General features: G+C 47.6%; 1 protein-coding gene across 15 annotated transcripts in view; it reads right to left on the bottom strand.

The window, feature by feature from the left end:
- The window catches only part of Frmd5 (FERM domain containing 5), a 271323-nt gene that overhangs the window by 35787 nt on the left and 220230 nt on the right, over positions 1-15306 (bottom strand). For all 15 annotated transcript variants that reach the window (XR_010064879.1, XM_008762214.4, XM_008762212.4 and 12 more), the window contains exons 2-4: positions 9185-9289; positions 3640-3682; positions 3153-3231 (exon numbers count right to left, since the gene is read on the bottom strand). Coding sequence is in view for 14 of the 15 variants with exons in the window: in XM_008762214.4 (XP_008760436.2) it covers positions 3153-3231; positions 3640-3682; positions 9185-9289 (227 nt within the window). In the remaining variant the exon portion in view is untranslated. The remainder of the gene's footprint in view (positions 1-3152; positions 3232-3639; positions 3683-9184; positions 9290-15306) is intronic.

Here is a 15306-nt window from a genome sequence, read left to right on the forward strand (position 1 = left end):
CCTGTGGTTCATACCACCGATGGGCAAATGGATGAACAGTGCAGAATACTGCACTCTGGGGAAGGAAGGCTAGTGAGGTGGAGTGAGAAGGGATTGTCTGAGATGTGCATGGGGATGTATGCAGCTGGCAGAGAGGCTGACACACTTGCCACTGTCCTTGAAGTGCACTTCACTCAGTGCACGGCTCCCTGGGGGCTGGAGGTGTACCCAGAAGTGTAAGACCCTTTATTGGGCATGGAGATACAAGGCTGTAGTCTCAGCGCTAGGGAGGTGGAGGTATGGAGAACTGTGCATTCAAGACCAGTCTAGGCTACCATAGAGACACTCTCAAAAGCAACAAAACAAACCTAAGCCCAAACGGAGCCCTGCCTGGACTTATTTACAATCTACAGAATCTGTGATAATAAAAGCTTAGTTTGTTTATATGTCTAACTACTTGGTTTTGTGGCTAGGAGTCTTTATTGATCATATCCATCCACAACCATCTCCTTCCAACTTCCCCCACCTGACTGACCACAAAGTTTCGCTTCCTTTTTATAATTTAAAAAGTTCTTATGTGTATAGGTGTTTTGTCTGTAACTGTCCCTTTGTATTAGATGCATGTGTGATACCAAGAACTAGAGCTGTAGGTGACTGTGAGCCACTGTGTGGGTGCTCGTAAGCAGACCTGCATCCCCTGGAAGAACAGCCAGTGCTCTGAACCACTGAGCCAGCCCTCCAGCCCTCAAAGTTTCTTTTCATTGTCTCTTTCTCTTTCTCTTTGTCTGTCTGTCTCTATCTCTCTATCTCTGTCTGTCTCTCTGTGTCTGTGTGTCTGTCTGTGAGTACATGCATTCACAGTGTGTGCAGGTGTCCTTAGGGGACAGAGGTGTCAGATCATGGAGGAGCAGAAGTTACTGACCGTTGTGAGCTGTCCAATGCAATTAATTATTATTATTAATTTGTTTTTCTTTTATAAACATTAAGAAGGAGGATGATGATGACAAAAAAGAAGGAGGAGAGGAAGGAGGAGGGGGAGGAAGAGATATGGTGGTGGTGGTGGTGATGATGATGGTGGTGGTGATGATGATGATGATGATGATAGGGATTTAAGAGATGGCTCAGTGGTTAAGGTACCTGCTACTCGGTCATGAAAACTGGTATTTAGATTCCAGCACCATATTACAAGCTTGTAAATTTAGCACTGAAAGATCTGGTTACCTCTTCTGGCCTCTGTGTGGGAGCAGGCATGTACCCACTCACATACTTGTATATATACACTCATGTGTACACACACACACACGCACACACACACACACACACTAGTAAACTGGTTAATCCTCCCCACAGTTTGCAGATGGGGATATCACCACCCTCATTCTGTGAGCTGTCCAGAGGTTACTGAAGTTGGATAAGCTAAGAAGCAACACAGGCTGGACCTGGACCACCAGGACCATGTGGCTTCTTGGTAGAAGGGTCAGTATGTTAAGATAATACAGTTACATTTGATTTTTTTAAAAATTGGATTATGAGCTCCTAAAAGCCAAGAAAACCATTAGACAACCTCGTGTCGTGTCTGGGGGCAGTCACAAAACTGTTAGACTAATCCCTTTCGGACCCTCTGTGGGGTCAATGAAACGGAGAACAGGGGATGCTGCTGATGGTAGGAGGGGGTGCTGGCTTTCACAACAAGTATCAAGCTTGGTCTGACCTGGACAGGAGTGGACAGGGCCTGCTCTAACACTCAGCAGAGAGAAGGGGGCTCAAGTCATGAGAGGGAGTAACGCCTTGAAAAAATGTTCTTCCAGTTGATAAGCATAGTGGCCCTGTCCCCATGGATCTGTGAAGCTACAGGGCTGTCCCCTGAGACAGTGGGAGTCACTTTTAGTCCCATGCAGATGAGCAGAACTCACAGTTCTCACAGTCACATCAGTGTCCCCTGTGCTTTATAGTTGGGTACACACAGAGAAAACAAGGAAGTTCAGGACCCAGAACAGATATCAAGGCTTTCCAGGACAAGCAGCTTCTATGATGGGCAGTCACCTCTTTTCTGACTTTGCCTTCTCTAAGGCAGGGGGAAGGGCTAGTGGCTTTTCTTCTTTAATGTTCCCACCTGCCACAAGTAGTTTGCTGAGGACAGACTAAGGGATCCCAGCAGCACAGTTTCTGAACTTCTGAAGCAAGGCTTAGCATGCATCTGGCTCAGATGTGGGGTGGCTGTAGGATAGAGGGCTTTTCTCTTTCTCCAGGGGAAAAGACAGGGCTTATAACATGCCTGCCCCAGAACATGGCTCCTACAATGAAGAAAGCTTTGTGTGTGAAGGTCAAAGTTGTATTTTAAGTTTAAATTATTGTGCTTAAGGGCCCTATAATACAAAAATGCCTCTAGCCAGTGAGCCCCATTTGCCCAAGGACGGATAACAGGTTGCTGGGGGCTGTTGTTATGTAGGACGGCAAATTGGTTGTTTTCGCTTCTGTAAACAAGACTGGTTGCCTCAACTGCACAGGATGTGCTTGATCACACACAGGTGAGAGGTACTTAGACAGGACGTATGCCAGGCTGTATGCTTATCCCTGACTGTATGTAGGCAGGAAGTACGTAGCCTTGTGGGTTGGACTAACATCATCTGGGGCCATTCTCTGGGCATCCCAGGTAGGGTCCTGGCCAGTTGCTACTGTCCTGGCCAATAGTTAACAAAGCTTGCTTCAAATTTGTCTAACAAATGTGGTAGCAGTCTTATTCTCGCCCAGTGCACCTGTCCAAACAGCACACGAGGATCTACCTGTTTGGATTAGGACTCACAGTGTTTCCCACCCCGTCTTTTATGTCATGCCTTGGTACTTGGTACTTGGGCCACTGGAGACTATTTCCAAACCTGAAATCAAGCAGCAACACCAAGGCTTGCTCCAAAACCATCACTGGAGCACATTATAGGCAAGGGGAAAACTGCCTTTGAGCAAGTAGTTACTCCAGCTCCCTTGTAGAGCGAGCAATTAGAGACCCAAAAGAAAGTTCGAAGTTCCCAGAGGCCGGGAGCAAAGAAAGTGGGAGGCACCAACACACAGAAACAGGTTCTACCAAGAAAGCACTCCTCCAGAGAGAACTGGGTACTTCCAGATCCCAGGCTCCCGCCCTGCCCAACAGCTGCAACGGCTGGTAACTGCTTCCTCACCTGGTTATTTCCTCTTTCAGGGCAGCGGGGTCCGCAGGGTAAAACTTGACACGGAAGCACATGGTGAATGGAGGCTGGGCTACAGAGGAAGAGGTGTCTGTTAGGAGGGACCAGGTTCCCCTCCTTCCGGCATGCACAGGCCCCTGAACCATAAGGGAAGAAGTCCTTTGTGGAGCTAGACAGAAGGTTCAGCATCAGGAGCGCTGACTGAGGACCCAGGTTCAATTCCTAGCACCCATGTGGTTGCTTGCAGCCATCTATAACTCTACGTCCAGGGGATCTGATGGCCTCCACAGGTACCAGGCCCACATGACGCACAAACACACATTCATGTAGGTTGAACACCCATGTACATAAAATAATTTAAAACCCTTTCATGGGTACACTAGAACAATAGGCAGTTACATATGTAGACCATACCTTACTATCCTTGGGGGTTCCTCCCTCCCTCCCAAGGATAAATCTTAGCTTCTTTTGGAATACTTACACCTTAGCTGCTTCACCACTGACTTTGTAAACTCCAACCAATGCTGAAACAGAGAGCACAAGACAAGACAACCCTCATGAGAAGCGGTGTTACATGCAACCTGTTTTAGCCTATTGAAATGGCAAGACAGAGGCCCTCTTCCTGGAAGCTTACCAATAGATGTTTGGAGAGGGAAGTTGTGTTCAGAAATAGGTACCTGTGATGGGCCAGCCGTGAAGAAGGGGGAAAATGGCTTCAGGTGCCATTCCCAGGCTTCCTGGAGACACCTCCCAAAGCAGGGTGTCACAGCTTTGAGCCCGTTCCTGACAGGCCCACAGCATGTGCTTGGCTTGAGCGGGGAGCTGCTGGGCTCAAGGTTTGGCATGTGCTGTGCTAAACGCCAACTTCTTTTGGCAAAGGAGTGGGGTGGAGGGTACTGATGGCAACTCTCAAAAGGACGGACAAGAAGAGATTTCAGAATGGAGAGGAGAGGGAGTCGTCTGGTGTATATTCCATGTTTGTCTGAGTAACGCAGGTAGCCAATGCTTGTGTTACTCAGGATTTCCTGGCATGCAAGGATGGTGGAAGTCTTAGTTTCTTGGGATAATTACCTGAAACCAGTGTGCAGGATAATATCCTGACCCACGTGTGTTTTTTTTTAATTTCATGTGTATTGCATGTATGTTGGAGTAAAGAGATCAGTTCCTTTGGAACTGGAGTTATAGACAGTGGTGAAGGGCCATGTGGATGCTGGGAATTGAACCTGGGCCCTCTAGAAAAGCAGTCAGTACTCTTAACTGCTGAGCCATCTCTCCAGCCCACCTCCTCATGGATTTTTTTAATAGCTAAAATATAGTCAAACTATAGTTTTCATTTTCCTCCACAGTACTTAAGTTTGAGGGAGGGCAGTAATGAGATCATTCTAACTTCTCTCTTTTTAAAAGATATTTGTGTGTGTGTTTGTGTGTGTGTGTGTGTGTGTGTGTGTGTGCGCGCGCGCGTGTAGGCCAGAAGAGGGTGTCAGAAACCCCAAAGCTAGAGTTAATGGTGGTTGTAAGCTGCCCCATGTGGGTGCTGAGAACCAAACTTGAGTCTAAGCTAGAGTTAATGGTGGTTGTAAGCTGCCCCATGTGGGTGCTGAGAACCAAACTTGAGTCTTCTGGAAGAGCAAGAAAGTGCTGTTAACAGCTGAGCCATCTCTCCAGCTCCAATCACTGTAGATCAGTTCCTCAAACCTCTGTGGGTTCTTGATAACATTCATGGCTGACGCTTGCTGCTTTTACACTAGGCAAGCATTGTCGACTGGCAGAGAGCTAAAATTGCTATTATTTGGGGTCTGATTGCTTGGAAGTAGTTTAAAGATTCTAGCTGTAAGTTCCCAGAGGACGGAACTGACTTCTTTAACATATAATTACCAGGGCCTAGCATGTGGGGCAACTCGTAGGTGTGGAGTAGGCAAAGGGCTAGGTTTCAGAGTGCCCTCTATCCTGGCTCCTTCTGCTTAGTGTACTGTCTTGGCAGAGACTTTCTTCTATAGGAAAGCAGCCAAGGCCATGCAGACAGCATCCTGGTCTCCCTCAGTTCCCAGCTCTCACCTTCTAGGCTGGGCTGTGGGTCATGTAGTTAATGGACCCACTAAGAGTCCGTACGTCAGCACCACATGGATAATCTGGGCTGACATTCTGCTCTCTTGCCTCCTCTGATCCGAGCTCCCACGAGGCTGGCAACTTATTACAGCCACTCAGCGTGGTTAAGAGGCCCTTCTCACATTACACGGCCCACCGCAGCTCTGCTTCGCAGGGAAGCAGAAGTAAGAGTGCAATTGCACAGAAGCGACTGGGGCTGCAGCTTTGCCTGGGCAGGTGCAGGAGGCCCCTCTGGTTCAAAGCACGCTAGGGCTGTATAGGGAGGAGAACACAGCAGGTGTGGGGCATGTAGGACACAGACCTTTAGATGGACAGGTAAGAGAAATAAGATAGAAATAATAAAGACAGAGATGATAAGATCTGACTGAGTCGTGATCGCCAGAGGGCTCATGAGCTCAGTTACAAGGAACACCCCCCCCCCCCCGCAGTAGCAAGAGACAGCTTTTGTTTGGACTGTGCTGAGAACTCAGGAGAGGAGAAGCTGGAGACCATCAGGAAGGCTTGGAAAACTGTCACAGCTCGTCTGAGGGATTTTAGAGATCCAGTGGAGAAATCTTGAGGTTGTCCCAGCAATATGGTGATGGCATCTGTGGACTGAGTCCCAGAATTAATAGCAAACTCAGAACATGAGGCAGGATCAGGAAGAGAGCAAGATTCAGAGGAAAACGGGTCAAACTGGAACACTCTTCATGCTTTGACGCTTGAAAGGGTCTAAAAAGAGAGGACGCTGAGCTGAAACAGAGGGCAAGGAATGAGGCAGCTCCTCCAGGAAAGGTGGAGAGGTGGGAGCCCCAGGACACCCAGTGAGCAAACAGTGATGACAGTCACTGTGAGCTGTTGAGACCACATTGGAGCCAGGGGAGGAGACTTTCCTCACACCTCTGGGAACAAGGAGTTCACTTCCTGTATCTCTACCATGAATTAGTGGATTTAGATTAAGTCTCATCATAGGTGGTTTAAGACCTCCCAGGACTCTCTCAGGCTTCTCTGGTCCATGTTCCTTTTCTGAGGCTCAGAATCATCCCTACTTGGGCTACTTTGTGACTTTAGCATTATACCTCAGAAACCACAGAGTCTACAGAACCAGACAGTCCTAGCCTCCAGACTGGCCTTGCCACTTATTCTGGTTGGACAACCTGTCTTAATCTATTCATCTGGAGTCTCAACATTGGCCTTAAAGGCTGCTTGATGGAACATGTGTAGAGCTCTTGATTAGGAACCAGGTACCACTTGGTGCTCGGTCTACATCAGCCTGATGGGGCTTAGCTTACAGCAGACTCTCTGTAAAGGGACATGTCTCTTCTTTCAGTCTTCTCTTGTTCGCCCTCCTTTAATGTGGGTCAACTCCACAGTCATCCTTTTCTCAAGCACATCCTACCCTAACTGAAAAAATGATCAACAGGACATATTTGCCCCTTGAATTTTTATACCATCAGCTCTGGGACAAATAAGGAGATCTTGGGGTATATATACCACTCCCCGGGAGAGAGCACTTAGCCCAAACAAATACTGGCAGAAAAGAAAAACCAACATCCCAAACTTCCACTATTTCATGGAGAATGGATACATATTACAGTGAGGACAGTTCGGTTTCTTGCTCTCTGGGCACTTAGTGGCTGCATGCTAAGGTCCAGAGCTAAGGGCAGCATGTCAACAGAACAGAGCAAGGGGCAGACTTTGAGGATAAATCTCCATGATGTTGCTCACAGCTCTACCAGGCAGGGAGAGGCGAGATAAATACGTGAAGAGTGGGGACTGGGCTAGTCAGAGGAAAAGGGCATGGTAGGTGTCTTAAGAGTCTTTTCTAAAACTCACATCTTCAGTACAGAACCCTAAACAGGATCCAGAGGACAAAGTGGCTCAGACAACCAAAAGATGAACAGCCTCTGTCTGTGGTGCGGTGAAGGGCATATCCACTCTCCCTCAGCATCCGTCACTCTGGGTAGCACAGATGCTGTGCCTTTTAATGGCCTGAGACCCGAGATGATGACAGAAACAGTGCTGTTTGAGGCTGTGGAGGAAATCTTGGACCTAGCAAAGGAGGCCCTACAGGATTTATGAAGCTCTGGAGGATTTGGGATGATGTTTGTGGAGACCGGAGCTTGGGTGGTGAGTGAGCAGGAGTGCACAGCCTGCATGTGTCTGCATATTTTCCCACTTCCTAGGGATGCCAAATAGCACATCCTCGCAGTCAGCAGAGGGACCATGAATCACCTGCAGAAATGCAGCTGTCTGCAGGCTGGGAAGATGAAGGTGAGTCTCAAGGCACCACAAATCATTAACTTATCCCTTCAGCAAATGCTTACTGAACATCAGCTACTTTCTAAGCCCTGCCTTGGCTCCATGGTAGACAATGATGGGTGAGATACAGTCTGTCTGTCCCCTCCTGGAACTTAAACTTTTGTGGGGGCAAAGGCTGTCAACACAGAGCAGGAAGTGCTATGATGGGTATTAGTGGACATAGTGGGCCATAGCGGGATATGTGGCAAGGTTTGGGGAGACTTCCTGGAGGAAGCAAGAAGCCAGGAAAGACCTTAAGTATGAAAAGAAGGGGCTTTGGGGCTGGAGGGATGCTCAGAGTTTAAGAGTGATTGCTGCTCTTGGAGAAGACCTAGGTTCAGTTCCAAGCACCCTGGTTAGGAACCTCACGACTGCCTGTAACTCCAACTCCAGGGGATTCAACAACATGCTCCCTGGCTGCTGAGGGCACCAGCATACACATGGCACACACACACACATACACACACACACACATACACACACACACACACACACACACACACACACACACACGCATCAATAAAATAAAAATCCATCTTCAAAAAACAAAACCAGGGGTTGGGGATTTAGCTCAGTGGTAGAGCGCTTGCCTAGCAAGCACAAGGCCCTGGGTTCGGTCCCAGCTCCGATAAAAAGAAAAGAAAACAAAAACAAAAACAAAAAACCAAGCTAGAAAACAAAACAAAACAAAAGAGAACCAGGAGGAACAAAAGGGAAGCATACTCCAGGCGGAGAACTGAGGGACCAAAGGACTGAGAAGGAGACAGACGTGTCTGGAAAGTCATAATGTCTGGCTGACCACAGAAGGGAGGGTCAGGTTGGGAAGGTGAAGTTGGAGATGACGTAGGGGTCCAAGGGAAATGGATTGGTTTCTGTCTGCGATACCAGTTGTGGTGAAGGCCCGTAGCCCACCACCTTTACTGCGCCTTTACTGCACAGACCAGGGGAAGAGCTACAGGTTTTGCAAGGCACTAAAGGGCTTGTGTCAGTTCAGTTTGGCTCTCTGTTCTGCCTAGACCAGACTGGCATTGCCCAGTCATGCCCTACCTAACCAGGGCAAGATCCCTGAAATCTAGGTCAGCCCATTTACTAGAAAGGAAGCAAGAGATGCCCTCTCTGTACACTGGGCTCTATGACCTCAACACTGGCTACCAGCTACACCTCTAGCAGGCGCCCATGGCAAATTGCGTAAGCTCTTGGGCTGCCTTTTTGGTCTGTGAAATGCCAGTTTTCCTCATCTGAACTCTGGTTCAGGTGACTCTCAGGCTCAGTGATCTGATTTGAAGCAATGACACCAATTAAGAATCTGGGTGGAGTGGAAGGGGAAGCCCTTGGTCCTGCCAAGATGAACCCCCAGTGAACGTGATTGTTGAGGGGGAGGGTGGTAATGGGGGGAGGATGGGGAGGGGAACACCAATATAGAAGGGGAGGGGGATGTTGGCCCAGGAACCAGGAAGGGGAATAACAATCAAAATGTAAATAAGAAATACTCAAGTTAATAAAGATGGGAAAAAAAAAAGAAAGAATCTGGGTGGGACCTGACTCCTGAGGCTAAACTTTGCATGGACTTTATATGCAACCAAGGATTTGGGCCTATTTACCAACCCTGTGCTCTGTTTGTGGTTTGAATTTTAACTTACCCGCTGCTTATCTGGGTCCACGAAACGAATCCCAAAGTAGTCTTTCTCAAGTAGGTTCAGGTGGTGGCAAAGAAGGTCAAACAGGTACTGGCCTTTGGCATCTCTCTGCAAAGAAAGCAAGCTCTGTTGAGAAACGTGTATTCTTCAGGGGTACGTGTGTGTGTGTGTGTGTGTGTGTGTGTGTGTGTGTGTGTGTGTGTGTGCGAGAGAGAGCGAGAGAGAGAGAGAGAGAGAGAGAGAGAGAGAGAAGAGCTATATGAATATGTGCGTGTAATATGTATTTTGTGCAACTCTTTAGGGTAAATTGTGTATGTGTGTGTGTATATATATATATATGTATGTATGTATTCATGTGTGTGCGCATGTGTACCTGTGTGTGCATACACACACACGGAAGCTAGTGGTCAATGGACTGCATTCCTTTTGAAACGAGATTCTCACTAAACATGAAGCTCACTGACTCAGACAGACTGACTGGCTGACAGCAAGCTTCTCCAGCACTGTCAAGCCTGGCTTTTGATTTTATTTTTATAATTATAAGGATTTAGGAATCTCATGTGGATTTGACAGTAGTGCACACCCATAACTGTCCTTTCCCCTGTGATGTCTTGCACAGTCTCTGGCATTCTGAGGGGTTTAGCACCTGGTAGACATTCAACAACATTCCATCACAGAGTATCAAGAGTTCATCCACAGGGTATCAGAGTTCAAGCCCACACCTCTCCTGCAGCCTGAGCCTTCAAGAACATTCTCCATTTCCATTCTTGCCTTGCTCAGTCCTTCTCCACAAAGTAGCCAGAGTGATCCAACTTAGGTGTGATGTCTTTTGTTTGCTGAATAAGTGGTCCAGGCACAGTATAAACCGTTCACATGTGCAGAATAATATGCTATTAAGTTAGTGTCTATCCACTTCTAGCCTCACATGGTCTTCCTAGGAGCATCTTTCAAACAGACTGTTATGTAATAGTCTATACACAGGTACATCTATAGGCAGGGATGTTGTCTCTTTTTAAAATATATCATATATATATAAAATATATATATAAAGCACATATATAGTATTTAAAATATATATTTAAGAATATATAAATATGTATATTCTGTGTGCATACCGCTGTGAACGTGTGGAAGCCAGATGACAACTCCCAGGAGCTGGTTCTCTTTTCCCACCACATGAGCCCAGGGTTTAAAATTTGGATCAACAATCAGGCTTGGTGGTAGGCATCCCTATCTGTTGAGCCATCTTGCTGGCCTTTAAAATACATTTATAACATATTTCCCCTACTATTGGGGTTGCAGGGGTTCCCAAGGGCTCTTCCCCTGAGCTTCACTCTAAACTGCCATATGGTTTCTTGGTTTTTGTTTTTGTTTTGTCTTCTACTGGAGCTGTTTGGCGAACCTTCTATAGTTGGGCACATAGCTGTGTCTCAGAGTTTTAAATTACTGTATCTAGTCTAATGAACCTAATGTTACTTACCCAGGTCCACATTAATGGAAACTGTTTCCATCTATTAGCAACAATGTGGCAGTGATCTTTAATTACATCACTCCTGCTTAACACACTTAGTGTCTCGCCATGCTCTTAGAATAAAGTCCTAGCTCTGGTCACAGAGCCCTATACAGCCTGGCTCTTGCCTTCATTTGAACTCATCATTCTCTGTCCGCCATTCTGGCAACAGCCTTTCTGATCCTGAACACGCTAAGGGTCTTGTGTGTCTATGCATTCCTGCCTGGAACACAATTCCTGTGGCTCCTCTTGCCCTGCTACTCTGAGATCCCAGTGCCAAAGCCCCTCCACACAGGTCTCCCCCCTATAGAGCGGCTAGCCTCCCCAACTCTGCACCTCGCTTTCCTGTTTGTGTCCCTCACAACATTTAACAATACTGTTACCCTGCTGACCTCTACCCTTGTTTCTCTCTCTTTCCCATTCTGAGGAACCTTCCCCAGAACTTAGCACAAGGCGCTATACAAGAAGTGCTGGACTTCGTAGGATCTAAACTATTTATTAAACAGAGGGTATACTGGATGAAAGGTTACATAAAGTATAACTCAGACCTTTTTCTTCTTGCCAGGCCTGCCTGGGTATCCTAAGTGAGCCAGGAGGAGATGACTCGACAGGGAACTCAGAGCATCTGGAGCCCTGCATGGCTCCTGCCTTTGCAACTGTCCCAAGCTGTGTCTGCAGCTCGGCTCAGACGCCCTCTGGTAAGTTTATGTATAACTGCAGCCAATTGATGGTGTCTTCTAAGAGCCTTATAAGACCTGGTAAAATGGCTCTGGTTCCTGGGTAATCACAGAACAGCCTGGCCCGATGCCAACAACAGGGACATTATTAAGACTTTCACGAAAGGTGCATTTTTCACCTCCCAGCTTCTGCTGGCTCACCCTGTACTATGGAAGGACCAGGGCAGGATGCTAAGTCTTATGGCAAATATCTTAAGGAGTTTATTCTTGCCGAGGCTAAAAGATGAGTGCAGCACAGTTTAGTTAGAGGAGGAAGCAACTGGAAGGGACCCCCCTCCTCTTCTGCTGGCCGACACACCCCTCTCACTACACACTCTTGAAGCAGCAGCCCCAGTCCTATACTCTTTTGTCTCCTAACAGACACAGGACAGAGACCTGGAACTTCTGGCTGGTGGGTCATAAGCCAGGTCTTTCAAAGGACTCCACCAGTCGTGACTGTCTCTTGAGGCAGGATCTGTCTACTTCTTTCTTGTTGCAGGGGATGAGACAAGCTTACACTCCTAGTTAGAGTCCTCTGCGAGGGGAGGATATGTGTTCAACTCAGTCTGTGCAGCATGTCCTATGCTAGTACCCCTCACCCGCACTGCCACGCCGGCACAGGGCGGCTGGCAGAAGAGCTGGGAGAGTAGAAGACCCTGGCGGGGTGTGGCTTCTGTTTCGTCTTTGTGTGTTTTCCCTCTAGAAGTGCTATTCACACCATGCTAAGTTACTGCCTTGTGAGAAGCTGGCAGGAGTTTTAAAGGCCGGATAAGCTAATTTCCAATCACACAGACGCCTGGGCTAGGGAAAGTGTGCGGCAAACGCTGTGTCATTGGCTATCCTGGAGAAACAGGCAGTTGTGCTGATGCATGATCACCACTTAGTCGCACCGCAGTCAGAGCGCCAAGCCTGAGCCTGTTTATCCTCAGAACAGAAAGCTGAGGCAGAGTGCCACAGCCCTTATCGGCAGCTAAACTTGGAGCATGTTCTCTTCCCAAGGCCATTGTTGGGTCAGAGGGACTTATTAAGCACTCATTTAAAAGTATCTTTGTATTTTGTAAATCCCAACAGTACATACATATTGAAAAAGGGCATGGAAGTGAAGGCCTGCCTGTCTTCTCTCTGTGCGGTGCACGGAATGACTCATGAGCCTCTGAGAATCCCTCTGTGGCGGAAGAGGGGAGCATTTATGTTTCTGCTCCTTGGCATGCCTGATTCTGGGTCTCTGTTTTGACTGTTGTTTAGCAAGGGGACAGAGGCAGCAAGCAGAACGCAAGTTTGGGCCAGTGACCCAAACCAATTAAGGTTAATTTCATTTTCTGCCTACTAATAAATAAATAGCCTTGGGCGGGAGAACATTTCATTTTAATCTAGCCTAAATGGAGTCAGGCATAGTGCACCCTGGTGGGGAAGCAGCACGTAGAACCCGCCCTCCCCTCCTCACCCCCAATTAGCCTCCGCCTTCTCTATCCTGCTGCACTGGGCAGCACAGAGATCTGCAGTCCAGTGAAATAAAGGTTCATGAGGATGAATGGTCATAACTTTCCTCATTCTGGGCCACATGGACTTAAATGGGGGATCTTTATGGGACCTTAGAGAAAGGGTGAGATGGTGGAGGGGAAGACGGGTAATGCGGAACGAGGGTTCTGTGATTCTAAAATACCAGCGTTCAGGCACAGGGAAATGCCACAGGAAGAGCAGAGGGCTTCACGAAAAAGGCAGGAGCTGAACAAGTTGTTCTTGAAGACCTAGCAGGGAAGGGACAGGTACCAGGGATGGGACAGCAGCCACTATTCCAGCTCAAATGTACATTTCTACAGACCAAGGCTGCCTCAATTTCCTAGAGTCAGGACCTATGTGTCTGGTGTTCAGGCACAAACACTATGGAAGCTCTATAATGTCACAGAGGAATCATCTTCTTGGGACCATGCACATGTGGTAGAGCAGAAAATTATGGTAATTTCTGGGGGTATACTTCCTGCCCTATAGTGCCACACTGTACCCAGCCTGATTTCCGAGGCAGAACTCAGGAGTCAGGCAAGAAAAGGCAGGGCTCAGGTGGGCACAGTATACCTGGATGGTAGGGCCAGGAGGGTGCCATGACATCAGGTAGCTCCTGGCAAATTCTGGTGTGGCGGGAAATTAGAATTCAGACAGAATAACGGTGCCGCTTAGACATGGTTCTCACCTATCCTTAGTAAATGCAGGAGCTTCTTTGTCTCAACAGTCACCATTGTATATGAAAATGCCAAGAACTGGGGTTTTCTCAGCACACCGATGTGAGTTCATAGGCTAGGCCTGTGCCATCAGGAGCCCCGTTGGCAGTCCTTGCTCAGGTTGTCCCTGACATGTGGGCACGGAGCACATGCATGCAGAATGGGAAAACCCTGTTCAACTCAGAACGCTTCTGCTATGGACCTGGTTGCCAGTGAGCAAAGGCTGTAGGTATCGTCAAAGGGCCTGCTTCTCACCCAGTTCTGCCATAGCAGGGTGTCTGTTCCAGAACATTAGCTGTCCAGCTCTCCGGACTCTGGTTTCTAGTTTCTTGTAGCCAAACTCTCTGCCTCCTGCCTACACAGACTCCTTAAGGCTTCCCAGTCACACTGCTGTCTTGGTGTTTTGTCCAGTCTTTCATTTCACCACCCATTCCTGGGGAAGGGTCCTCTGGGGTGAAGGGTAGGACAGGTCCACACCAGAGAGGAACGTCCTCTGTGTTCAGTGTTGGGCAAGTGTGGGATGAAGCTCAGGTGATATAAGGAAAGGTGGTTTGTTAGAGACGCTCTCCATGCCTTCTCTCCCACCTCCTAAATGATTTCATGTCCACAACCACAGCCAGAGCCTCTGACTCCATGTTAAGAGACGGAAGTTATCAAACTCTATGTTCATCTCCAAAAAGGGACTTTAAAAAGTTTGCTCTGCAATTAACTTATTTTTATTTATTTATTTAATTTTATTTATAGGGTTTTATGTATCCCAGGCTAGCCTCAAATTCCCCATGTAGCAGAGGTTGGCCTCCAACTCCCTATCCTCCTGCCTCTAACTCCAGGCATGAGATATCATGCTTGACTTTTAAATTTTTTTAAAGGGTGATAAAGCAGATAACAATGTAGATGTTTAAGGTATTCATTACTAGTTTATTTAATTAAAACAAACAAAAGCAAAACAAAACCTCAGGGTCATTGCTCAAAGTCAACAGAAAGAGCAATTAAAATTTGTTCAGCTCTAGGAAAGGCCTCCACAGCAGGCCTAAGACAGCACTGTCACATGAAGCTCCCACTCTGGGAAGAGTCTAGTCACTTCACTGCGAGAGGGGGACCCAGTGCAAGGCACAAGGGTGTCTCTTGGTCTATAAATAATTCTTAGGCCTGGAAATGTATCTTCTCATGTGCACTAGAGGGGACAGGATGACTCGGTCCTCAATGTCCCGGTCCTCGATGTCCCTCACATACCGTGGTCCAGCCTTCACTGTGGGATGGAGAAAGTAGGCAGAGAAGCCTGGATTCTGCAAATGTGTGGCTGCTCCTCATGCTGGATCTGGCCAGTTGGGTGAGTGCAAGAGCCTCTGCCCAGCAAGGTCACCGGCACATCCATGTCATTGTGACTGTTCATAAAGCCCACCAACCTTGTGGGTCTGCTCAGGATTCTCTCACAACCCCAGGTAAAATGTCACCACGGAAGATGTCTGCCACTGCCTGCTCCCAGTTGAACATTATATTATTGTTTCAGCCCATAAAGTCGCTGGAAACTACTGGGAACAACACTCAGCTGTTGGGTTCTGAGAGCTTCTCTGAGCAAGGCTCTAAAGTGACCTCTGGGTTAGGGTTTTGATATGTGCAAAAGTGATCTGGGGAAAGTGAATTTCTCTTTGGTCTCATGACACTCAGTGGTCCATGGTACAG

Source organism: Rattus norvegicus, chromosome 3 (genome assembly GCF_036323735.1).
Source record: "Rattus norvegicus strain BN/NHsdMcwi chromosome 3, GRCr8, whole genome shotgun sequence".
Lineage (NCBI taxonomy): Eukaryota > Metazoa > Chordata > Mammalia > Rodentia > Muridae > Rattus > Rattus norvegicus.